Genomic DNA, 25,764 nt, shown 5'->3' on the forward strand with positions numbered 1-25,764 from the left:
CATTGATTTTTCCATCTCAGTTTCCCCCATACCATAGCATTGTTCCCAAGTGCCCATGTATTATCCTGCTGTTGTGCCAAAGACCCAGTAATGCGCTCTGTGTGTGCACATGTGTTCATGTGTTCTCAAGTGTTTCTGTGTTTAATTCACACCCAAGCAGGGCGGGGGCACATAGACTCAGACGCCCTGCCCTGCTGTGGGATCATCTCTGTAGCTGTTGCTGCAGTCAGGGGGACCTAGCACCAAGGATGGTTAGCTTGTTTTGCTATGAAAGAAAAACAAAAAACAAACAAACAAACAAAAACAAAAACCAAGGTTATCAGATCAACCTACAAGTTCGTGTTTACTTTAGGAGCAGCTGGGTATTTCAGAAAGCATAGCTGGAACAGTGTGGGCAGACAGAAAAACAGCAGCTTCAAAACCTTCTCAACTTTGTCTCTCAAACCAAGAAACAGCTGAGCAGACACCTGCTGGGTGGCAGGTACAACCCAGCCCACTGAACCCAGCCGGAATTGTTCCCGTCACTGGTTTCTTTTCAATACTTAAAGCAGTGTGTTGTGGTGCTGTGGATGTTTCTCTTTAACAGTTCTGTTGGTGGTGATTTTAACACTTGGATGCAGAGCTTTCTGAGACAACTCTTAGTTTCCTTTTCTTCTCATCACTGTTTACTACCCAGAGCAAAATAAATAAATAAATAAATAAATAAATAAATAAATAAATAAATAAATAAATAAAATTATTCTTTTTCCCTGATTTTTTAGAGAAGGGAAAGAAATTCTAGCATCTGGGGTCTGGGACCACTTGAAAAGTCTGGGCAGGGGCTGCTAACGACCTCCCAGAGATAATCCAAATGGCTGATTTAGCAAAGCCCATTCTTGACCTTGACACAAGACAAGACAGGCAAAGGGGAAGGACTTGGGAGGGCAGAGCCAAAGAAAAAGGATCATAGAAGCTGGCTCAGATCTCGCCAGGCCCCCTCCCCCATTCAGCAAACACCTGGCTGAGTTGGAAAACACGCCGGCCCAACCTTCCTCCGGGCAGCAATTGAAGCTGTCAGCTCCTGCTTGTCACCGGTGGCACTGCAAGGCCCGGGGCAGCCACAAGAGCCCTAATTAGGCAGAAATGACACTTCCACAACTGACCTGCCAGGACCTTTGGCGGACCATTTAACATCATTAGTTAACATTTTTAAAAAGTGTGAATGTAAATGAACAGCCAGCGGCTTTCAATGGGGTCTGTCGGTGGCATCCCCGCCTTTCTCACTCTTTCTTCTCTTTTTGCATGAATAGCCCACTTGTTTTCTCCGGAATTGGAGGGAGGAGTGAGGAAGGAGGGGTAAGAAGACTATCCTGAAAACGGACAGACATGTTAAAGCATAAACAAGCTCGGAACACCAGAAAGGCTGTCTCTTCTTGCCTGCATATGGCACCACATGTAGCCGATCTCCAGGGCCACCAGCTCGGAACTAGGAGCCGGCAGGAGCCCAAGAAGGCCCACAGACGCCAGTCCCCACTCCATACGCTGTCCACAGTCCCTCTGAAGCACCCTTTCAAACCCCTCCTGTGGTCCAGCTGTGCCTTCTGGGGAGCCCATGTGGCTGGTGTGCATAAGTGTAAATGTACCAGTTCCCGATGTGCCCGGTCCCCCTAAAGAGGGATCATTTCAGATGCCCCATCCAATACTTACACACGTGAGTTCATTTCCTACCTGCTGCGGTTATTTCCCACTTTGAATCACACTTCATTTTGCTCTTTCCTTTACACCCACAGAATCCGTACACACCGACACTCTCCATCTGCAGGAGGGGAAGAAAAGAGTTTCACTGTGACAACACTTGGCTTTGTTTCCTGTGGCTCATAAGTCACAGACTCCCGCTGGCTGACAGTCTGGGAGGAGGGATGGCAGAGGTGCTTGGCTCCTGGCTCAGGGTACCTTGGCGCCCAGTCCCAGTACCTCTGTTGTTGGCCTTGGGTGCTTAGTCCTGGGCCTCAGATGTTTTCATCTGTAAGACAGAGAAAATGCCTCACTGCATCAAGTGAGAAACAAGAAAGTAGAAGTATCACAAACACAGGAAACTGTCATCTGAATATCAGGAGTTATGGATGGGTGAGGGCTGCCCGAGCCAGGAACCACACCAGCTTCTCATCCTTGACTTTTCGTGGTGGGACAAAGTAAAAAATTAGTCCTTGTTTCCCAAGGCACATTGGACACAGCAACCAGAGCATCCCAGGTCCCTTCTTGGCCTCCCCCACCCTGTTTAGTTAGTGTTCTCCAAATACTGAGGTACACGGATGTAAAATGACCCTCACAACCCTGGGTAAATGAGCTTTTTACTCCCTCTTCGGGACCCCACACGGCACGAATGGGAAGCAGACCTCATCTACTTCTGGGCTTCAGGAAGCCCTGAGAGCAGTCGTGGGTACATAGTAGATGCATGTACAATAAATGTGTGGTGGGATGCAAGAGTCCAGCTCCCAGGACTTGAAGGATGGCCTGGGTGCTACACAAAGCCTGGGCAGGAGAGTCATGCTTGTGAAATCGGCAAAGGGTGTGTGGTGGGAAAACGCCTGTGTTGAGCCATGAGACAGAACCAAAAAGAAAACAGTATTAGTTTGGGGGCGGAAAGAGAGAAAATACTTAGACGGCCCTTCCCTTAGTAACATTTCATGGAGAGGGAGGGAGGGGAACCTCCTCCTTGAGGCATTTAGTGCTTTTAAGCTAAATACCTCTGCATATTAAGCAAACAGAGAAAAGCCAGCTAGAAGATGCCATCCAATTGAACCACACTGGGCTCAGAAAGCCTGTAGGAGGTGTCGGGTTTGACCCCTTTCCCCATCACATGCCTGGTCCCAGCCCCGCTGTTTAGCATAGTGGCTCCTCTCCAGCTGTGGGGCTTATTGAAAGCCTCTAGCCCCCGCCTGGCTTTGGCACATTTTCTGCAGGTCCCTCCTACTGTGGCCACAATGGACTGCTCGGGAGGTTTAGACCCGGAGACAGCCACAGGAAGGGAGGCGGGCAATAGCCGAGAGAGTGCAGTCATTGTCTTAAAGGGCCAGTGACACTGTGTGGCACTACCACAGGGGCTGCGGCTCTGGGACCTGCTAATGAGATGGAGCCTCTCCCCCCACTCGCTCTTTCTCTCTTTAATGATTTAACTTGATCGCTTTGGTTCCTTTCTGGAAAGGGAATTGCTCCATTGATCATATAAAGTAATCGTCTGTAAGACATGGCAGTGCAGAAGCACCACTCCTTCCCTGGCTGAAAATGTCACAGCAATTGAAAAGCTCTTAGCCCAGTGCAAGAATGAGGTGGCTGAAGAGAATGGTCTTTGCATATGACCCCAAGTACTCCTTGTTCCTAGAGTTTGGAGATGTGACGGAGAGGTTTCAGAGGGAGAATTTCCCTCCTGTGGCTCGCCAGGATTTTTGCATAAGACTCTGAGAGGCTGACCAAGCATAGTTAAGAAACAAACCCCAAACATCCTTAACCCTAAAATTAGATATAGTCAGAGAAATTATTTTCTTAATGACTCACGATATTCTTTTCTTAGAATCCTGTGTTCAAAGGGCACCCCGCAGGTGCAGCATGATTTAGGAGGGAAGATACAGCACCTTCTGAGTGAGGGCAGGGGCCCTGGTTTGGGAAGGAAGAATGGATGCTCCGATTGTCAGGGTTTGCTGATGTTTCTGACTTGTCACTTGGCGGCAGCAGTGCCACGCTGTGGGGAAGGGGACCACACACTTGAGGAGTTTTCATAAACAGCTTTATTAAATAAGCATTGCCATGCCGAGAAGCGGGAGTAATTCACTTGGGGGGGGGGGTTGTATGCATGGACCTCCCGGCTAAATAGGCAGGAGACTTGTTAGTAATCTTTCCCTTTACTCTGACAGGTGAAAGTCCAGGTTTGTACACAGACAAGAGGGGTGCTTGTTTCCAGCACCGCAGGCTGGAGGTGCTGCTCCTGATGCTCCTCCTCTGCGAACAAAGCTTCAGGTGAATCACCGCCAAGCACCGCGGGTTCCTTTGCATCCCGTGAGCTAGGACAGTAGACATGATCATTACTGTACTTCTTTAAAAGGCAGAACACCTGCTGGCTTGCTGACAGAGAAGACCACTTACAAGTTCAAATCTGAAAAATGCAGAGGATGCTGCATGCCAGCGCCCGGTGAAAGGTCACTGCACAGGTGCCCTCACTACATGTAAGTGCAGCAGATGCGTCATTTGAAATTTAAAGACTTGGGGGTTCAGATTATAAAATCTCATGTTGTTAGAACACAGAAGACAGATGCTCAATCAGGAAATCATATGCACTACACCACATTACACCACACATATTAAAACACATATTTCCCCTTATCTACTTATCCAAGAAAGAAAATAAAAGGGGTGGGAGAGTGTTCTTTAAAGTTAAGCCTATTAAGGAAATTTGTTCCTTAACTATGAAGAATTAGGTTGGAAGCCATTAAATGAACCTTGAAGTTTATTTATATTTATATTTATATTATTTAAAAAGCATTTTAGAGCTGGGTGTGGTGGTGTGCACCTTGAATCCCAGCACTTGACAAGAGCAAACAAGTGGATCTCTGTGAGTTGGAAGTTAGCTTCACATAGTGAATTCCAGGTCAGCTAGAACTATAGTGAGACTCTATCTCAAACAATATCTTATACTTTTGTCAGTAAAATGAGACAATTAATTAGATACATAACCAGATTATTAATCTAGAACTACATAAAATATGCATATGCTCAGAAGTTCTGTCTGGCTCTAAGACTGTTAGCTCAAAAACCCAAAGACTGACCATGTTGAAAAATAGCTGAGTGATAAAGAGTCTCACGGTTACTTCCTGAAGCTTTGCCTATAAAACAGTGGTCTGAGCCGGGCGTTGGTGGCGCACGCCTTTAATCCCAGCACTCGGGAGGCAGAGCCAGGCGGATCTCTGTGAGTTCGAGGCCAGCCTGGGCTACCAAGTGAGCTCCAGGAAAGGCGCAAAGCTACACAGAGAAACCCTGTCTCGAAAAACCAAAAAAAAAAAAAAAAAACAGTGGTCTGGACGGGAAAGTAGGTTGAGGCTAGCCCCTGAGGCCAAGAACAGGGGAACACGAATACTTGGGGCAGAAACCCCATCCCCATAATCAAAGACTAGGACAGAATGCGGGCTCATGGCAGTGACCAGACTGCAGGCTTGTCTGTCCAGGTGGGGGGAACGGGGGGGGGGGGGTGTGGCCAGCCTATGCCAGGGCTCAGGCTGCCGGTGTCATCTGTATGAACGTCAGAGTACGTGGTGTGTGCGTGCGTGTGTGCGTGCGTGCGTGCGTGCGTGCGTGTGTGTGTGTGTGTGTGTGTCGGGGAGGGGGGGTGATGTGGTTATACCATGTTTCCGGAGGGAATAAAAAAAGACTATCTGATGAAGAATGCAACAAGCCAAAAGGATCAAGATGTCAAATCTCTGGTAAGTCCCACAGGACTGCTGCCATCTCCTGTGCTCTCTCTGCTCTGCGCACGACGGGAATCCCGCAGTCCAGACCGAGTCCTGCTTTACAGCTCACTCCTAGTGGGGATCTCCCTAGCATGTTTTAAATCACGAGGTATAAATTAATCTTCATTATTTTAATGAAGTACATCCGAAATTCGTATTCAACAAACTTTGTAAAGCTGCTGGGTGTGTGCTTAAAAGTTAATAAATGCATTTTAAAATGTTGCCTTGTTCCTACATGCATGCTCGTCTATTGGGTAAAAGCACACAAGCACCACATCCCAGGCTCATCTGCAGCTGGTCTGAGTAGTTATTCCCAGGGTTAAAATCCAGACTTGTGGTGAAAGTCAGACAGCTCAACCTGAGCTTTTTAATTTACTTATAAGTCTACACATTTGTATTTGCTACTGACATGTATCTCAGGCACCAGAATTTACCAAAAGCATGTAGTCAGATTCTTTTTACTTGTTCAAAAAGCTAACCTCAGGCCGATGGGTATGGCATTTGCTGGAGTGTGTGTTTAGCATATAAGGTCGTGTGTCTTCCAGTTAGACAGTGATGCTGCTTGAATGTCACTTTACAGCACCCGAGTCAGTGCAGAATCACAGGCTACAGGAAGAAAGAGCCATGCTGGGCCTTTGTGGAATGCAAGAGGGCATGCTCAGTGAATGTTTGGATCAGAGTGGATGGTGAGTCAGACAAGACTGTGGCCACGGGAGCCGACTTCTATCCGTCCAACGAAAATCTCTTCTGCAGTTTCTCTTCTTCTGGAAGCCAGAAAGCTTGACTAACCCCAGGAGTTTCCTGTTCTGTCCTTTTCTTTTCAGTTTGATACAAATCCCAGCCTCCTTCCTCCAATCAGTCTCCCAGAGTTACAGATTATTTTAAAATGTCTGACTGAAATGGACACACACTTGTAGTTATCAATACCAGTGCAACTGAATCCCTGGGATGACTCACAAATGCCTACCACAAGCTATGGATGACACAGGGTGGCACCAGCAGTAAAGTCCCTCGCCTACGTTTAGGGAGCACAGTGTGCCTTGCATAAATAGAACGAAGGACAGACCAACCCAGATGTGGCATCAGCTTTAACCCAGAGGGGTCAAGTGTGTGTGACATAGCCAGGGTCTGTTGGTACCAGGAAGGACACCAATGTTTTTCTTGACATTGGGGCTTGAACAAGAGCATGTATAAAGTTCTGGGGTACCCCCAATGAGTCTGAGTCAAACCCAGATAGCACTCATAAGGGAAGGAGAACATGAACACACACACACACACACACACACACACACACACACACACGGCTATTTTTCCTTCGTTTAGCAAATATTTGGAGATGAATTTCAAAGTTATAATTTTATATTACTCATTTTGATCAAATTTCCTGCTTCTGCAGATTTATAATTATCCACTCCAACAAGGAAGTAATTTCCACTACTGTTAGATTTATTAGAAATGTACACAATTTTTAGCTGGGCAGTGGTGGTGCACACCTTTAATCCAGCACTTAGGAGGCAGAAGCAGGTAGATCTCTGTGAGTTCGAGGCCAGCCTGGTCTACAAAGCAAGTTATAGGACTGCCAGGGCTACACAAAGAAACCCTGTCTGGAAAAAAACAAAACAAAACAAAAAGAAAAGGTACAAAATTTTTAATTGAATATATAATATTTTTCTGGAAAAGGTCTCAGTTGTGAATTCAAAATAGTTGTATTTCCAAAGCAATAAATGATTACACACATCCTAAAACTTCTAAATATCATTCTTTAAAACAAAAAGTGATAGTTAAGACCCCTTGTTTTTATGCTAAAAATTAGTCCTTGGTTTTTGCATTTTCAAAAGCCTTATGTTCTTGTCAGCTTAGTGGCAAAGAAGTGAAAATATGTATCAGTAAGCTAGCAGCTTTCAGGTCAGACCCACAGTCAGATACATCCTAGTAAGTGCTGGCATGGAGCAGTGTCACACGCAGACACAGACACACACAGACACACACACACACACACACACACACACACACACACACACACACACACACACACACACACACACACACTTGGTCCCTCAAACAGGAACTCTGCTTTTAAAGTTCTAGGGATAGAAAACTTCGTTAGTAGCGTGGAGAGCTTAGGTTAGCTGACAGGGCCCCCCAACATTCCCGGTCCTGTGAGCTCATTCTATGCCTTTCCTTTTCGTTCTCCTTGCATTTAAGAGCTGAGTGCAGGTGCTTGGTTGTGAACACTGAGAATGACATTTCAGTTTTTCACCCTCACTGAATGTTCCCTCTTGGAGGATTAATGGAAGCCCTGTTTTTCTGAGTAAATAATCCTTATCACTACTCCTACAATATTATCCCCACATCCTCTGCTAGCATGTAATTCAATGTATTATATTAAATTGGGAGTGGAAATTTAACCTAGTGCATTACTCAACTCTGAAAAGTGCACAGTGCTCCAGTGATCATCCACCTATGACTGGAATATTTGAAAAACAAGATTAAATCGCTACTGAGAAATTTGCCTCAAATGACTTCATTCACTTAAAGGTCCTAGAATTCACTTCCCCAAATTACAATTCTTGAAGAATAATTCCTGCTCTGCATTTGTGACGTCCATTTTTTTTTTAATACTGAAAAGACTAGAATTCTTAATGTGTTAAACAGAACAATACAAAGACAAGTCCAGCCGGAGACATAAAAGAGCAAGGATGGCAAACCCAAGACCACCGCACCGTCAGCTATAAATGCAAAAACGTAAGTCCCAAACTTCTGACAACCGAATGCTCTCTGTCTCCCAAGCTTCAGCATCACTACCAGACTCCAAGCCAGGCTCCCGGCAATCAAGTGATAAATTCGAGACAGTCTTTTGATTTTGCTAATAAGAAAGAAATTACTCTTCTTAAGCAGATTAAAGTACAACTTTGGGGAAGCTGAAATCCCCTTCAGTCCGGTTCTTAAGTTTAATTACAAAAGTCAAACAACGTATTAACTCTCTCTCAAGTGCAATAACAAAATTGATAAGGCAAAGAGCTCCAGGGGCCAGGAAGATGGGAAGGTCTAAACCTCAATTCCTTTCAACAGTGTTAGAGAAAATATTTTTTTTTGGGGGGGGGGGTTGCCACAACTTGATAAAAACACTTGGGAGGCTGGAGAGAGCACTTCACGCTCATGCTGCAGATCCAAGTTCAGTTCCTAGTGCACATACTGGGTGACTCACAACTGCCTGTAACTCCAGCTCCAGGGGATGCAATGTCCTTTACTGGCCTCCTCGGGCACCAGCACACATAATTAAAGTAAACAGTAAACAAGAAAACAAACGCCCACCCCACAGGCCTCTTAACTGGCAACCTTTTTCTTTCTTCTCTGCTGCCTGCTATGTGGAAAACATACAGGACAACACATTCTTCACCCAAAATAAAAGCAATTACCTTATTTTGCTACTTGTATCAAGAAAATCACAGATGAGAAAAATCTAGTTTTGTAGAACATTTTCTCAGCATTCCTTGGCTTTTATTAGACCTGTCCTTATGCCACAAAATACCTTCAAGCTGGATTTATGCCCATAAAGCTTTTAAAATTGCAATCTATTTTAAAATGGCAAACTAGGTTACTTAGAGAATCTCTTTGGCCTGGTCTTTCCCTCTTCTCTTTATGTTCCAAACTCGCTGGATAATTGCCTCACTTCTGGCTGTACAGAAACTGCTCGTCTAATTCCTGAAAAATACCAATTAAACTGCCAGCATAGCATCTCCAGTGTTGTGTCCGTGGGTCTTCAGTGTCAGAGGCCCTTGAACAAATGACCGGAAGGCTGCATCTGAAACAGCACTGACGGGCTGAACATTCACACTTTAGCTCCGGCTTAAGCGTTCTGCTTTGCCAGAAAGCGAGCGAGAAATATCACATCAACTTTATAATGCTGTGCAAGTGCTAAAGGTTATGACAAAAGTGACGATTTTCCAGGAGACTAATCACTTTCAAAGGTCACTAATATTGTTTTAAAAGGAAGGGGTCTCCCTTCTATTCAATCTAGATTTCTGTACAGAGCTAAAGAAAGGTTTTCAACACAACAGCACAAAACCGCAGCAAATGCTGCACTTGCCCTTCCCCTGGTTTCTTTGGCAAGAACATCAGTTTGTATTTGTGAGGCATAAAAGGGGACGTCTAGACGGATTTCGGTCTAACAGCAAAACTATGAAATTAAAAATACTAATCAATGAAGAGATGGGTTCAGAAGTTAAGTGAATTGTAGAAGGTCACAGTTGAGGCCATGAGTTCTGATTCCAGAGCTTCTGGGCTTTCTTGACTGCATCTGCTTCCTTCAATCATTCTTGGAGGAAACCTCAGTCCTTCTCATCCCTGCCTGACTCAGAGCAGTGCTTCTTAACCCTGGCTGCAACTGAGTATTTTAAAAATACTTCTGCATGAGTTTCATACATGAGTATGATTTAGACCTGGAGAATATTGAAATTTAGACCTGGGGAAGGCATAATTAGCATTTTCCAACATGCCTCTTTAGAGTGTTTAAATTCTAATGGTGCTTAGACAAGTAGAATCTACAGGTGGCTCCAGTGTGGTGGTCAAAACAGGAACTAGTCATGGAGAGAGCCAGAAGATTTACCCTGTGTCTTCAAAGACTTCCATGTGAGTTATTCATCTGGCTGTGCCATGGAGGGGGCGCTGAAGACTGAAGAGCTACCATGACAGAACAGAACCTATGGGAATGGGAATGGTGCATGATGGGAAAGGAATGGGTACCAGAATCAGGTCTCACTCCTGCTCTGCAGGAACTGTGTGAACTCTGGCCAATCACCTGTATTTCCACATTGGTTTGCAGTCTCAAGAGGTCTGATGTCTGGAGCTGCTGCTGGGAGTTTTGTTGTTACTACTATAGTGATAATGACTACTGCCAGGGGGCACTGGTAAATAAAAATAAAATGTGAGAAGCTTTTTTTTATTAGTCAATCATTCCTACCTTACTTAGCATTCCTTTTCAGGTGTTTATATTTGCTGTTAGTTTGGCAACCCTACTTCTCAGCTTTGACAACCAAGGGAGGAAAGGAAGGTGTTACTCCTCCCATTTTCCATGCATTCTGTCTCTAGTTTCTAGGAGTCTGTGATTAAAGGCACCTGCAGTCACGTTCATTAGTTCCCTGTGAAAATGATTTTCAACACAGATGTCAAATGCAGGAAAAAAGAATTAACAAGCACTTGATAGCAGCCCCCAAGTTGCATCTAAAAAATCACTCTTGAACATTAAAGTCGTGGCAAATAGGTTCCGATCTAAATAGAGGTGTTGGATAGGACAGAGAAATAAAAATGAAAGAATTGATGATGAAATTCATCAATTTATGAAATGACTGACATGGGCTAGAGATTTCTTTTTGAAATGCAAAATGAAAAGCGTTTCGTTCCCTCTATGAAGGGTCTCCAACTAGCAGGTTGAGACAAGTGGATGCGTCTCTAATATTTTCTCTTGAATCACAACTACAGAGTAGAAGGGGTCGAGGAGGGAAAACAGCCTCACTGGTTCTCAATCAAGTTCTCCAGGAGGCCCATGAACTCTATGCAAGAGGCTCCCAGTTCTAAACATACACCAAGCACATCCCCAAGAGAGTAAAGGCTTAGCTGTGCAGACAGTCTCTTTTGTGTGTGCAAATCATCTACAAGTAAATTATAAAGGCCTATGAAAGCACTGCTGTGTTTACAGCTACTATTACCTGAGGGGTGGTCAAGTACTCCATTGTTGTTGTTATTAAAAGGGTGTCTATAATTGGGTAGTGGTGGTGTACACCTTTAATCCCAGCATTCCAGAGGCAGGGGCAGGGGGATCTCTGTGAGTTTAAGGCTAGTCTGGTCTACATAGTGAGTTCTAAGACAGCCAAAGCTACACAGAGAAACCCCCATCTCAACAAACCAAAAAAAAAAAAAAAAGGAAAAGGGGGTCTTCATACTCAAAAGGGTTAGAAAATACAATCAATCCAGACCTCTGTGTACTGAGAGGCAAATCTCGGAACCCAACATAGATATTCTCATTTCAAAACTGCTCTCGCCTCCCACTCTACATGTAGATCCCTGTGACATCCACAGTGCTGGTGTATGCATGCTCTCTCTAGTACCACATCCTCTTCCTAAAGGGTGGGCACAGTCCCCTCCTGTCTGTGTGTGTGTGCTAGGCACCTTCACCATCTCCGAGCCTCTCCTTCTGCTCGGTACCTTCTCTCCCACCCCCAACTCTCCAGCTTGGTATTTTTAAGGTTAACCTCACACCAACTCCTTTCATGTTCTGATGCTGTAGAAGAGTCCTTAGACATTTAGTCTCAGTAGAAATGGAAAAAGAATCACCAACATATTATAACAAAGGTGTGAAGTTTGTACACCATTTGCATACATCTGGTTATATTCTTTAGCAAACTCCCAATGTTCCCGATGTTTACTTGTGGAAAATAGAATTGCAATATTAATAAATAATCTTTTGACTAGAAGCTGGCCACACTGACAGGCTGTTAATAAGTGTAGAGCATAGGAAGTTTCCAGATGAGTTTTCAGGTCTCTGGTTTCAGTGTACTGATGACTCACGATAGCGAGCACAGCTGAGATGTCATCAGAACTTCAGTGCCCTGGAATAGTACCTGGCCTGTGGCGAACAGTCAAGAAATCTTTGTCCACTGAATGGAGAGAGCAGACAGACAGGGACTTATGCTTCTCTGACTTCACCCAGTTTCATTTTAGAATAGATGGAGTCTAAGCAACTAAGTAACTAATAACCCCTTCTTAGTACTCAATCCTTCCCTGGGCTTTGACTTAAATACCCTTCCCTCCAACATACTATAATTTTCAGTCATATAGGTAATTCATTTGAAGAAAATTAGATACTACTAATATATAAAAAGAAAAGCTTCCAGGGAACCACTGCCCGAGTACAGCATGACTACCATATCCCTTCAGACTGTCCTGTGTGTGCACAGTCACACACACCTGGTACATCACCAAGCCTCTCCCCTGGCCTTTGGGACTGTTGCTCTAAGTTCATTTTGTCTGTTTCCTCTTATGGCTCCCGCTCTCCTCCCATGTCCTCAATCTGTCCCTTCTGCAGCACTTAGCTCCTATTTCAAGAGGACTGTGTCCCACTTCCCTCCTGCCAACATCTCCATTCTCCAAGTTGTTATACTATGAAGACATCTAGCTGTGTCTTCAGACCTCCCTTTTTCTCCAGGATTCCCAAACTCAAGGCCAGCAGGTGGAGAGCCCAGGGCACATGTCGCTCTAAGTCCAGGCCATAATATATGCTACTCTTGTTTTTGTTGATTTGGTTTTTTGAGATAGGGTTTCTCTGTGTAGCCCTGGCTGTCCCGGACCACTCTGTAGACCGGGCTGGCCTTGAACTCAGAGTTCTGCCTGCCTTTGTCTCTTTAGTGCTGAGATTAAAGGCCTTGTGCCACCACCAATATCCTACTTCTGAAAACTTCATACTACTCTCAAGTCTTCTTTGGTTCCCCGGCCTCCATCCTATCACCTCAGAAAGTTCATCCTTCCTCTACACCTTTCTCATCTATCTTTTCCCAATGGCAACTTCACTGTTTAACCCTCTAATCATTCTCTACCCGATGTACGGCTTTTTGTAGAATCAAGCATGCGTCGCTCTTGCCACCGTGGCAGCCGGCCACTTCTGTCTTCCCATCCTATACTTTTAGAAATGCCCCACTCTTGCAGAATGGCATTCAAAGCCTCTAACAACTTTTCTGCAGGCTAAGTTTCTATCCTTGTTTTTCGTTTCTGAAACAGTAATTATTATTCACCCAACTCCAAAACATTTGTCAGTTAAATATTTATTGGTGGTTTTTATGTGCAAAACCTATCCACTCATCCAATAGCTATTTGCTGACCATCTAATCTACTAGAGAGTGTACTGATGCTGTGGATGCAGTATTGAATAAGACATGCAAACCCTGATCTCATGGAACACAGAGGCCAGTGGGTCAAGAACCCATTACACAGTGGTCCCAACCCAAATACTTCCATTAAAACATTAAATGAGGGCTCTGGATATAGCTCAGCTGGTGGAGTGCTTGCCTGGCATGCGGGAAGCCTGGGGTTCCATCCCCAGCTCCAAATTAACCAGGCATGGTGGCTCACAGCTGCAATCCCAGAACTGAGGAGGGAGAAGACAGACCAGAAGTGCAAGGTCATCCTCCACTACATGGCCAGTTTCAGGCCATCCTAGGGTTCATAAAACCAAGTCTCCAATTAAAAAGAAAGAAAGAAAAGAAAAAAATTAAATGGGGTCTGAAAATGCAGTTAGTTCAGTGGCTGCATCCAGGTGGTAAGCCCAGAGAACTAAGCTGAGCACAGGAAGAATGAAAAGAAAGTCAAATGGGTCAGCCCTGAGGGATGAGGGATGAGATTTGTGGCCCAGGATTCAAGTGGGCAAGGAGTTCAGAAAAAAAGAACAGGCTCCTGGGGGCGAGAATGTAAAGCACAGGACCCACACCGACCAGAACGGGGAAGGAGGTGCCTTCAGCTGGAAGTGGGTGGCTATGAGGAAGGGCACACAGAAGAATGAAAGCAACACTGTGGGCTCGTTTTATGTAAGGATCCTCTTAAAACCCAGCTGTCAGCAGCGGGCTCTGCAGTGGACAGGAAGATGACTCAGCCTCTGCTGCCACCATCAAAGGACCTGCAGCCAGCCAGGAGGGTGGGTCAAGTGTGTGATGATCCATCACACCACAGAAAGGGATTCGTTCTCAAAGAGACACAAGAGAGACAGAAGAAGAACAAAACAAAAAACCGCTTGGGGAGTCCAGGCAGGGGAGGGGAGGTGCTGGTCTGGGTTATGTAACAGTACTTACAAAATCATGTATTTTATTCACCTACATCCAACAGTACATCTATGGAAAACAACTGTCCCCAAATGCTTCTTCACTCTCAGGGTTATTTTAAGTGATCCCAAGCAGACAGAGCAGGTAAGATTACGTTTTCCAGATGAGCAATGCAGGCACAGAACTTTTAAGCAACCTGCTTTCTGTTGGGAACATAGAACAGGCAACGGTAAACAGGAGCACCCTGTCCTTGTCTGTCTGGCCCACTCCTGCACCACCCAAGTATCCAGAACACAGTAAGTTCTATCATTGCGTACGACACCCGACTCTCACAGGAGCCCCCTGCAGAGACCATGACCCAAGGACCTTCTGAAGTGCTGCTTCCGCATCACCGTCCACCCTCACCCTGGGTCTCTCCAAAACATCATCATCCTTACTGCCTACATTTGAGTTTTCCTCGCAGAGATTTCACCCTCAGTAATCTCCCCCGGAAGGGTGTGCAAAGCTGTTTCTGAGAGGATCACGAGGCATGCAGCAAGCACACTGCATGGGTTGGAATGGATGCATTTCTAGGACCTCCACGGCTCAGGAAGGGCACCCTGGGCTCTTGCATCCCTCTCCCTCGTAACTGAACAGTCGGGGAGCACCTGTCCACAGCTGAAGTAGCGGGCACCGCTCCCCAGCTTCTGAAAATGAACTCAAACAATCATTAAACGCTTCCCCATCTGGAAAACTGTCGGAGAAACAGTGACAAATGAGGTCGGGAGAGCACTGAGAACGAAGCGCGGGGAAAAGACGAAGCGCGCATGGGACAAGCAGAGATCCCGAGCGGAAAGCAAAGGTTCTTTCCACGGAGGGCAGGAAGCCTCGCGAGATCTAGGGGTCGGGATCTCGTGGCGTTGCCTAGCGACAAAAGGACGCCGGCGGGCCCCCTGGCGAAACCCCGCTGAAGCCCTGAGTCTCCTACCATGGGGGAAGAAGGCGGCGGCCGCAGCTGTGGGATCACTAGGGACCTGCAGAAGCTGAAGCAGCAGGCGATGGCGTACTACCAGGAGAACGACGTCCCGCGCAGGCTGGAGGAGCTGCTCAACTCCACCTTCTACCTCCAGCCCGCAGACGTCTACGGGCACCTGGTAGGGACCTGCGGCGAGCTCCCTCCCCCTCCCCGGCCCCCTCCCCCGCCGGCTCACGCTGCGGCAGCGCGCTGCGCTTGCGCCGTGGAGTCGCGCCTGCGCGCTGCTGGGGCCGGGGGACTCGGGCGCTGCTTGGTGACAGCAGGGAGGCTGTGGTCGGGGAAACTGGGACTGGCTGCCCGCAGGGACCGAAAGTTGAGGCGCGAAGGCCGAAGCGAGAGTCGAGAAGACACTGGGCGGCCCTGTAGCTGGGAAGACTGCCCGGAGCCTGCGAGCTTCTTTCCGATCCAAGGAGCCCGCCAGCCCGCCTTTGGTTTTCTAAAACACAGACCTGACGCCAAACTCACCTCGGCTGCTGTCAGCGACCGGGACTGGGCTGTGACTTCCACTGCCACCGAATTTCTCAGATCCCAAGCCTGTGCCCCAGGGTTTGCATGCCTCATACACCTTACTTTGGCTAGGTACCCAACTTCACGGGCCACTGAATACCTAAACTGCAGATTTCATCGGAGGCCCCTTTTCCACTTGGCTCTGGATTTAGTGTACTTGAGCTGTCCTAGGGCGCGTCCTTCTACTGTAATCCTTTGAGTTGGCTGATGAGCTATTGCTGAGAGGAGAGCCCTGTGCATAAGAGACTGGCTTGGGGGAAGGCAGTTAGGGTACCACTCTTGGTTCTCTCAGTCTCTAGGAACTCTCTGCAAGGTTAAAACAAGACAATAAAAACCGATTCCCCCTTTCTAAAACAACAACAACAACTTGTGCCTCAGGTATTAAAGTGACCCCCCCCCCCAGGGGACACTGAGTGACAGTGGTCCATCATTTGTGAAGTGGGTGAGTGAAGGCTTGATAAGGATTTCAGTCTCTGAGGTCTCTTGCTAAAGGAACTAACTGTTAACGTTGTCTAGTCCCAATTTAAAAGGACCCCAAACCCTGTCCCACAGGTATTTAGTGTGCAAGGCTAGAAACTTGCACTTTTGTCTCCACGTGTAAGGCTCCCCCCACCACCACCCCCAGTCTGCTACCAGCTGGACACCGGTTTATACAGCTCTCTGGAATCTCCCATACCTTGGTTAGGGACCGCCCTAGTTTGCTTTCTATTGCTTTTCTACAACATTCTGACCAAAAGCAATGTAGGGAGGAGAGGGTTTATTTGGCTCACATTTCCATGTCACAGTCCATCACTGAACGAAGTCTGAGCAGGAATTGAAGCAGCAGCCATGGAGAAATGCAGCTTACTGGTTTGCTACCCATGGCTTGCTCAGCCTGCTTTCTTATACCAACCGGGTCAACCTGCCCAGGGATGGTACTGCCCACAGGGAGCTGAACCCTGGTACATCAGTCTTGGATCCCTTCCAAATGCTCTGCCACTTAAGACAAATTGCAATTACTAAGATTCCCAAGAGGCCTCTTTTAGTGAGGTAGCATTGTACACCAGCTGACGGTAGGTGAGACTGTAGTTGTCTTTTGCTGTTAAAAAGCCAGATGCCTGCTTGGTTGTGGGGGTGCGTGGGGGGGGATAAAATCATTCCCCTTCAGATTTCTTAAATCTGAATGCATCGCAGCACTCTAGAGACCAACAACTTCCCTAATGTGGGAAGAAGTATCAGGGGGTTAGTTGACTTGCCATAGAAAGGCCTGCTAAAGAGGGACACAAGGCCTGTGGGTTAAGATGGGTCTCTGCCTTCCCGATGAGAGGTGAGAATATAACACATGTGCTGGAGACTCAGCATGAGCTGTTCCAGCAGAGGTGTAGGGCTAATCCAGATCCGGGAAGGGCACACATAGAGAGAGAAGTTTTGTAGGATAGAGTCAATGTGCCTGGCTGTGTAAGACAAATTCAATGCAGTTTTCTGATTTTTGATTTTATGTGTGTATTGAAGGCAAACTACTTTTCTAAACTTGCAAAGCCTCCCTCCATATGCAAAATAGTGGGGAAAATCATCCTGGATGGAATGGGACTCCCTACGCTACAGGTGGAAATCTCCTGCACCATTCAAAATTTCCCGAAGGTATGAAGCAGTTCGCGTTGGCTCTTTAATGTGTCCTACCCATCTCTGTACTTATTAGCAAGAATTACCTAAATTGCAGAAACTTAATGTTTTGGAATTCAATATTTGTGAAGCAGATCCACGTACATATGCTGTTTATTCATGGGTACTCACTCATATAAGCTCAAATTGTAGAATCAACAATGCAGTGTGTTTTATGTTTCAGTGTGACTTTGATAAAAGACATGACATGCTAACCTGAAAACAATCCCAGGGGGAAAAAGGAAATGAAATGAAAATACCTTTACTATTCGGACATTACGATGCAATGCATTCTATAAATCTACATTTGGGTTTATGTGTTTGAGATGTGTAGAATAATGATTTAAGTAAAGAAAACAATTTGTTTAAATAATATTAACAGCTGGATGTAGTGGTACACCCCTGCAATTCCAGCACTCGGCAGGTGGAGCAAGGAGGATCAGTAGTTCAAGGCTATCTTCTGTTATACATAGTGAGTTCAAGGCTAGCCTGGGCTACTTGATACTGTAAGGACTGGTACTAGCTCAGGACGCTCCAGGACCAAGGTCTCAGCACAAAGGAGAGCATTTGTTCCAGAAGGACAAGGGACAGGGAATAAGAGACAAAGACAGGAGATAGAGGACAAGGGAGAGTGGGGAGAGATATTTGTCCCAGAGTGGGAAAAAGGACAGAGAGAAGACAGGCATGGCCCATTGTCAATGGCAGTTTATAAAGGGAAAATGGGAAGCCCAGTGTTAGGATGAGGTGTTTAATTGGGCATGCTAATTAGGTGAGCCCAAAGGGGCTTTTGACTGATGGATTTCAATACTTTGATAGCTGGACCTTGTTAATCAGCCTCAGGAGGAAGTGGCCAAATAAGGGAAGAGACCTTGGTGGCTAGCTTTAGGAATGTAATCTAGCGGTTTGGGGCAAGGCAGAGGGAGTGGGGGAGAAGGGCAAGGCCTGCCAGAGCCATGTTTGCCATGCTCCAGCTGGCTAGTGTCCCTTCATTGATTCTATCTCAAGAAAATAAAAGTAAATTTAAAAATTAAAAACAATTTAACTGTTTAATTCATGTTGTTACCTATTTTTTATAAATAAAATTGCCACAGCCTATGAGAGGAGAATAATAAGATTAAATCTGTAGCTCATTTTTGGAGAGGTAGTGTTAGGAAAAATTCAGTGTGGGGATTTTATACCAGCATTTTAACAAGAGAATAATTTGAAATGTTTCATAAAGTCAAGTTTCTTAATGTTTCAACGGATATGCAAATATAGCAAAAAATTATGTATTGTTTTTCCCCTTGAAGTTGATGATAAGATACACTAATGTTAAACGCTAGATTAGTTAATTTCCCATCTCCTGAGAGAGGCAGAGAAAACGTGCAATGTGTTCTGTCACTGTCAGTACATCTGTTCCGTGGTGATACCTGCTCACTTTGAAGTCTCCGAGAATGCTTTGCCAGAGGTCGTGGATGCCGAGGAGGCAGAAAGGCACCAGGCAGTGAACGCGGCTCTGCAGTGGGTCAATGAATCCATCACAGAGGAGCTGTGGGGTCTGAACCCCTCCAACCAAGCAGAGGTAGACCACAGGCTCAGGTAACAGCTTTCCACTTCAAAACAGTAACGGCCAGGTATAACTGACTGGCTCACCTCTTTACACGGAGACCTGCCATAAAATGGCCCTGTGAGCAGGGTTCTTAGATGTGTATCATTCACAATCCTGTTTTACCCAAGAAATTTAAAAATTGTTGGTATGTGCATGTGTGCATACACATGTGCACATGCACTGAAGGCCAGAGTTCAACACCAGCGATCTTCCTCCATCACTCTCCACCTCGTATTTTGAGACAAGGGACCCTGTCTTTACCTGGAACTCACCTATTCAGCTAGATTGGCTGGCCAGTAAGCACCCTTTGTTTCTGCCTGTCCAGTGCTAAGCTGACAAGCTTGTATCACCATTTCTGGCTTTTTACATGGGTTCTGGAGATTGAGCTTAGGTTCTTTATTCTTGCATGGCCAACACTCACTATGCTCTCTCCCCACTCCAAGAAATTTTTATGCATAGATATATAAAATTGATATACAAATCAAACATACTAATATACTAATACTGTACAAACATTGTATACAAGCAAAATATGTATATAAACATACAAATATACTAATAAAAATAAGCTTATTTAAAATTATTCTTTGGTATATAATTTTACGATTCATTAAGGACTAAGGCAAATTTGCATACTAATGAGATGGACATGTTTATTTACTTTGACATTTATAATTGAATCTCGGCTGAATATTTGATACTGCAGAATACAGGGCACCTTCAACTTTTTTCAGAGTTGATCAATATTTTTATTTATTCATTTTGTATGTGTGTGCATGAGTATGTGCATGTGACCATCGCCGCACACTTGTGGAGGTCAGGTGACAGCTTGCTGGGGTGCGTGCTCTCCTTCCAGGGGTCAAACTTAGGGTGCCAGGCTTGGAGGCAAGTGTTCTTGCCTGCTGAGCCATTTTGCCAGCCCCAGAGTTGATCAATATTTGATTTTATAATAGTCAAAGCTGAGTATATGGCTTTGCATCAGTACACAGAATACACAATTCAAATGGAGAATTAATTATGTTTATAACCATATCAGAAATAGTTGGAAATTCTACCCTAATCCCAAGCTGAAATTCATTTAACAACATTTTTTACTTTTAAAATCTTTTAATGTTTTATTTATTTTCATTTATATGTGTGAATGTTTTGCCTGCTTGTATGTATGTGTACCACATGTATGCCTGGTGCCCAGAGACACCAGAAAAAGTCACTGGATCTCCGGAACTGGAGTCATAGGTGGCTGTGAGCCACTGTATTGGTTCTCAACTTTCCTAATGCTGCTACTCTAATATAAGAATATTATATATATATATAATATATATAAATATAATATATATATATATATATTATTCTTAGATACAGAATATAAGAACTAATATAGTTCTTCATGTTGTGGTGACTCCCAACCCAAAATTATTTTCGTTGCTACTTCATAACTATAATTTTGCTACAGTTATGAAGTTATATGTAAATATCTGTGTTTTCCAATGGTCTTAGGCAACCCCGTGAAAGAATGGCTCCACACCCCCAAGGGGATTGTGACCCACAGGTTGAGAACCACTGGTGTAGGTGGTAGGAACTGTACTGGGCCCTCTACAAGTCTCTCTTAACTGCCAAGCATCTCCCTGCCCTCTCACTTGACAACCTTTTTATGAAACTCAAGTCAGCAATTGAAGCAGCAATTTTAAAAATCAAACATTCTAACAGTACAAACCAAAGACACACTACAATATTTACCTGCTGGGGAAGATAATAAATGTTTTTGTTTTACATAATTAAACCATGATGTTTCTATAAGATCAAGAAGCTTATATATACAACAAAATACTACAATTTGTAATGTACAGTAGTCTTAAACCTGAGGTGTTTCAGACTGGTTAGTTGGTGTTGTGTGGCAGTGCAGAGTACACATTTGTGTTCAGACCCAAAGTCACACGATGCAACGTGGGTGAGCTGTACTGCCCCAAACCCCTCAGATTGATTATGTGGTGGATTTGGAATTAATTTTCACTAATAACATGTTCAGAAACCTTCTACTGTTACCAAATAGTTTGCAATCCCCAGCATTCTTTACCTGGTCCCTTGGGAGGTTGTGACCCACAGAATAAGAAGCTGGATTGTAGACTGTAGAACTGGGGAGACAGGCAGTTTCTGAAGCAAGTTAAAGCAGCAGGGGTTCCCCGACATCTGACTTTCTCCTGTTACTGTGCTCTCCTGTGTAAGGTGGGGCCAGCCAGTCTCTTCTGCTGATAACTCAGGATACAGATCAGGTTACAGAGAACTTCCTTTCCCTGTGTTTGGGGTCAACTTTGAGCCCTTCAGATGGCTCCCTGTGGACACAGTGCTGTTGCTTACATTCTGCCCTCCAGCCACAACCAAGTCTTAGACCTTTAGCCCTTTAGATTTTTTAACTCTTAAGATCAGAGAACCAAGTTGGGCTGAGTAAGTGTTACTCAGTGCTACACCGAGTAATGGGTTAGAATTACCTTTCTTATGCAGGTGGAAGGCTCCAATGCCCTTAGCCAGGCAAAGGTCAACTGCAGCCTCTTTTCTAAGTTTTACTACTTAGCCATGAGCAATGCCATGTTTTTTTTTGTTTTTTTGTTTTTTTTTTTGTTTTTTTTTTGCCTCAGAGTTGGTTGATGACCTTCATAAAGCAAAACAAAAACAAGCAAAAAAAACTTTGAAAGGCATTTTTTTTTTTTTTGTCTTCTTGAGTTAAACGAGACCCACTTACTTCTGTTTTTGGCCACAGCTTCTACTGCTTTATTGCATCCTTTCTTCTGGAGATTTTCCTCCCAAACCTCCTCTCCGGACTGGTTTATGTAATTTTTTAAATTAGACAGGCATCTACAAACAGGCATCTTCTTTTGTCCAAACTGGGCCATGGTGGATAAAGGCAGTCTTTTGCATGGCACAACACTATTAGGATGTTTCCTATGACAAGGGTGCCTTTTATTTCCCCTGTCAAGATGTGCTTAAGTTCTCTTTGCATAGGCCAAAAACAAAACTGTTAGCCATAGGACAACCATGATACACATTTCAACAGCAAGAACCCAAAGTTATGTTAGACAGTCAAACCTTAGAAAGTTTGATTTTTAATGGTCTTTTTCAGTCACTTTCCACCTCTGGGGGTCGGACTCCTTCTATGGGTTCCTCAGGTACCTTCTTGAGGTGTGAGTGATGAACCCAGGGAGAAACACCAGTGACTGAACAGCAGTAGGCATCTGGAGAATCACAATGTAAGGTCCTTTCCATCTAGGTTCAAGCCAGTCAGTTCTGAAGCAGCAGACTAATACAGCATCTCCAGGCTGCAACAGTGAGCAGGTGGGCAGTACCCAACAAGTTGAGCAGCCTGGAGCTGAGGGAGAATCTTATCCAAAGTTAACTGAGATTGGAGTGGGGCAATCTGACAACAGTCCAGCATGTACCTGGAGGATCATGGGAGGTGGTTGCCTGTAGACTATGTCATATGGGGTGAACTTTTCTTGGTAGGGGTACATTAGACTCTGAGAAGGGCATAAGGTAAGAGGTCAATCCAGTTACCACCAGTTTCAAGAGTATATTAGTTAAAACCTCCTTTAAGGTTCTGTCATTCTATTTTTCCTGAGCTCTGAGGATGATACAGACAACAAAGTATCCGATTTATGTTAAGAACCATAGAGAGCAATTGAGACAACCTGGCCATGAAGGCCAGGCCATTGTCAGACACCAGAGATATGGGGAGGCCATTTCCATTATTAATTTTTTAGCTACCACTTGGGCCATTTCTGTTCAGGATGGGAAGGCCTCATCCAGCCTGTGATAGTATCAACAAAGACCAGTGGATGTTTGTAACCATACAGTCCAGGCTTGACTTCAGTGAAGTCCATTTCCCAAAATTCACCAGGTACTGTCCATTGAATCCATTGGCCTGGGAGAAGCATATCCTTCTTTGCATTTACCTGGGCACAGGTCAGGCATCGGTCTGAAATGATCTGAAGTTTTTCTCGGTGTCCAGGTAGCCAGACATGAGGGAAGATGAGTTCTGAGATTTTCTTAGGTGATAAGTGCATGCATGGCATGATGCAAGACAGCCAGTTTTGGCCAGTACCTTTGGCATGCAGATTCTTCTATCAGGCAAGATTCCCCTTCCATTGCGGCTTTCCTAAGCTCCCAAGTTAGAATATGACTCGATCTCTTCTGGATCACCCTCAGGAACATCTCTGTCGAGGCAGAGTAAGGGCTCAGGGACAGCAGGTAGTTCCAGAACAGTCTGGGGTTTGGGTTCCCTGAGAGCAGCCTCTTACCCTGAGTTTGGGGGCTTTTGTCTTTTTGGTGTCCTGGCCAGTGAATAATGGTCAGTTTAGTTGGCAGCCAGATGGCCTCTAGCAAGTGGACAATTTCATGTTTATTTGTAATAGTCTTTTCTTCTGAGGTGAATAAGACCCTCTGTTTATATATCTGTCCATGAACATGAACTGTGGCAAACACGTATCAACTGTCTATATAGACGTTCACCTTTTTTCTTTCAGCCCATCTTAAAGCCTATGTCAGAGCAATCATTTCTGCTCTCTGGGCAGATGTGCCCCTGGGCAAGGCTCGTGCCCACATGACCTCTTTCAGGCCTGTGACCACCGCCGCCCTTGCATACCCGGTTCCTTCTTGAATGAAGCTGCTGCCTTTGGTATAGCGATCTGCGTCTCTGAGAGTGAGAGGAGCTCCTGTCAGGCCAGGTGGCATACCTTGGATGACATCAGCATCTCTAGGCAGTCATGGATGGGCTCCTCAGGATCATCAGGGTGGTGGGATTAATGGCCAGCGATTTACCAAAAGTCAGTCTGTCCTTACCTAAAAGAAGGGCTTGGTACTGGGTCAGACTGGCATTAGACATCCACCGATTGGTGGCGTCTCTCAGCAGGGCTTCCATGGCATGTGGAGCTGTTGCAGTTAGAATCTGTTCCATAGTGAGTTTGTCAGCCTCACTTACAAGGATTGCAGTGGCTTCGATGGCTCTTATGCAAGGGGGCCACCCAGAGGCTATGGGATCCAGTCTCTTTGAGATGGAAGCTATCGGCCTTTTCCAGGGACCCAGAGTCTGAGTCAAGACTCCCATGGCAATGGCCTTTCTTTCATGGGTGTAAAGATGAAAGGGCTTGGAGATATCAGGGAGAGCTAATGTGGGCGCCTGTTCCCAGGGCCTCTTTTAAGTTTTCTTAAAGGCCTGCACATGTTCCTCAGTTCGTTCCAAAGCAAGGTTGCCCCCAGCCATAGGGGGCTGGCAAGGGTTTGGCAATTTCAGCAAACCCAGGTATCCAAAGATGGCAGTGTCCCACAGCTCCTAGAAATTCCCTAACTTGTTTCTTGATGGTTAGAGTTGGGATTTGCAGTATGACTGCTATGCGGGCCTGGGACAATAGTCTTTTCCTTCTCTGAGCTCATATTCCAAGTAAGTAACCTAAGGTGAGCAAATTTGGGCTTTCATTTCAGAATCCCTATAACCTAACTGAGCTAGAGTTTCCAAAAGGCCTCTGGTGGCCTTCAAAGAGTCCTCCTCATCCAATAATAAACCATCTACATTGAAATAAGGTTACCTTGGGGTACTTACTAAGGAAGAGATGTGAATCCTGGGTGAGTGCTTCATCAAAGACGGTGGGAGAGTCCCTTGAACCCCTGAGGCAGTCTGGTCCAGGTTAGTTGTCCTGATATCCCCAGTTCAGGGTCAGCCCATTCAAATGTGAAGATGGGCTGACCTAATTTTGACAGAGGGATGGAGAAGAATGTATCTTTTAAGTCCAACACAGTGTATACTTTATCCTCTGGTGGTAATAAACTGAGCAAAGTATAGGGGCGTGGAACAGTCGGGTAAATGCCTTCTACTCTTTTGTTCACATCCCTCAAGTCTCGTGCTGGTCTAAAGTCTCAAGTTCCAGGCTTTTGGACAGGCAACAAGGGGGTATTCTAGGCTGACTGGCGAGGAATAAGTATGCCTGCTTCAAGGAGGCACCTGATGTGAATCTCAGTCCCATCCCTGGCTTTTGAACTGATGGGTACTGCTTGACCCGAATGGGCACTGCCCCAGATGTTAGTTGCACTATGATGGGTGGTACATGTTTTGCCAAGCCAGGAGGATTGTCCTCTGCCCAAACTGTAGGAATTTCCTGCATCAGCAATTTTTTCCATTCCCCTTCCTGGGAATGGGTTGGATTTTGGGGGATCAGACATTCCTCACTTATGGGCAGGTTATACTTTAAAGCCTTAGCAGGGCCTCCCAATTGTAACCTAGGAGAGTCTCCTGAGAAGGATATTGTTACCTGGAGCTTGTTCAAGAGGTCCTGCCCAGTAAAGGGTAGGGGCATTCAGGAACAACAGTAAAAGGATGAGTCATAGTTCCTAGGTTAATAGTCCAGTGGTCCATTTGTATTCTTGGACATCCCCTGTTGTCCCTGTACTTCCATTGTTTGGTTGGTATGGGGTCCCAGGGGTTTCTGCAATACTGAATGAGTAGCCCCTGTGTCCACCAGAAGTTTTACAGGTTGGCCCTATGGTGACAGTTACCATAGGCTCCTGGGGGCCTCGTTGGAAGAGGCCTCACCCTCGCTGGCCCTCTGTACTAGGCTGGCTTGGGCTTGAGGGGCCCTGCCTGTTTCTGGCACGGACATTCACTTTTCCAGTGACCCATTTCTTTGCAGTAGGCACATCGGTCCTTTTGTAAAGGTCTCCTCCTTTATCATGGCCTGTATGGGCAGA

At 45.4% G+C, this 25,764-nt stretch overlaps 2 protein-coding genes across 7 annotated transcripts in view; one reads left to right on the plus strand and one right to left on the minus strand.

Annotated features, from left to right (window-relative positions):
• Hspa12a (heat shock protein family A (Hsp70) member 12A) overlaps positions 1-15,391 on the minus strand; it is a 157,765-nt gene extending 142,374 nt beyond the window's left edge. Inside the window, exons 1-2 of one of the 2 annotated variants that reach the window (XM_015997188.3) lie at positions 15,252-15,391; positions 1,708-1,795 (exon numbers count right to left, since the gene is read on the minus strand). In XM_015997188.3, the coding sequence (XP_015852674.1) occupies positions 1,708-1,795; positions 15,252-15,254 (91 nt within the window). In that variant the 5' untranslated portion in view covers positions 15,255-15,391. Of the gene's footprint in view, positions 1-1,707; positions 1,796-1,953; positions 1,976-15,251 lie in introns of those variants that run through there. The other variant, XM_076563404.1, reaches the window with a different exon arrangement.
• Eno4 (enolase 4) overlaps positions 15,172-25,764 on the plus strand; it is a 30,812-nt gene continuing 20,219 nt past the window's right edge. The window contains exons 1-3 of one of the 5 annotated variants that reach the window (XM_015997191.3): positions 15,172-15,417; positions 17,298-17,426; positions 18,835-19,025. In XM_015997191.3, coding sequence (XP_015852677.1) covers positions 15,253-15,417; positions 17,298-17,426; positions 18,835-19,025 — 485 coding nt within the window. In that variant the 5' untranslated portion in view covers positions 15,172-15,252. Of the gene's footprint in view, positions 15,418-15,466; positions 16,249-17,297; positions 17,427-18,834; positions 19,026-25,764 lie in introns of those variants that run through there. The other 4 variants (XM_015997195.3, XM_042266218.2, XM_042266224.2 and 1 more) reach the window with 4 other exon arrangements.

This window comes from Peromyscus maniculatus, chromosome 1, assembly GCF_049852395.1.
Source record: "Peromyscus maniculatus bairdii isolate BWxNUB_F1_BW_parent chromosome 1, HU_Pman_BW_mat_3.1, whole genome shotgun sequence".
NCBI classification, from domain to species: Eukaryota; Metazoa; Chordata; class Mammalia; order Rodentia; family Cricetidae; genus Peromyscus; species Peromyscus maniculatus.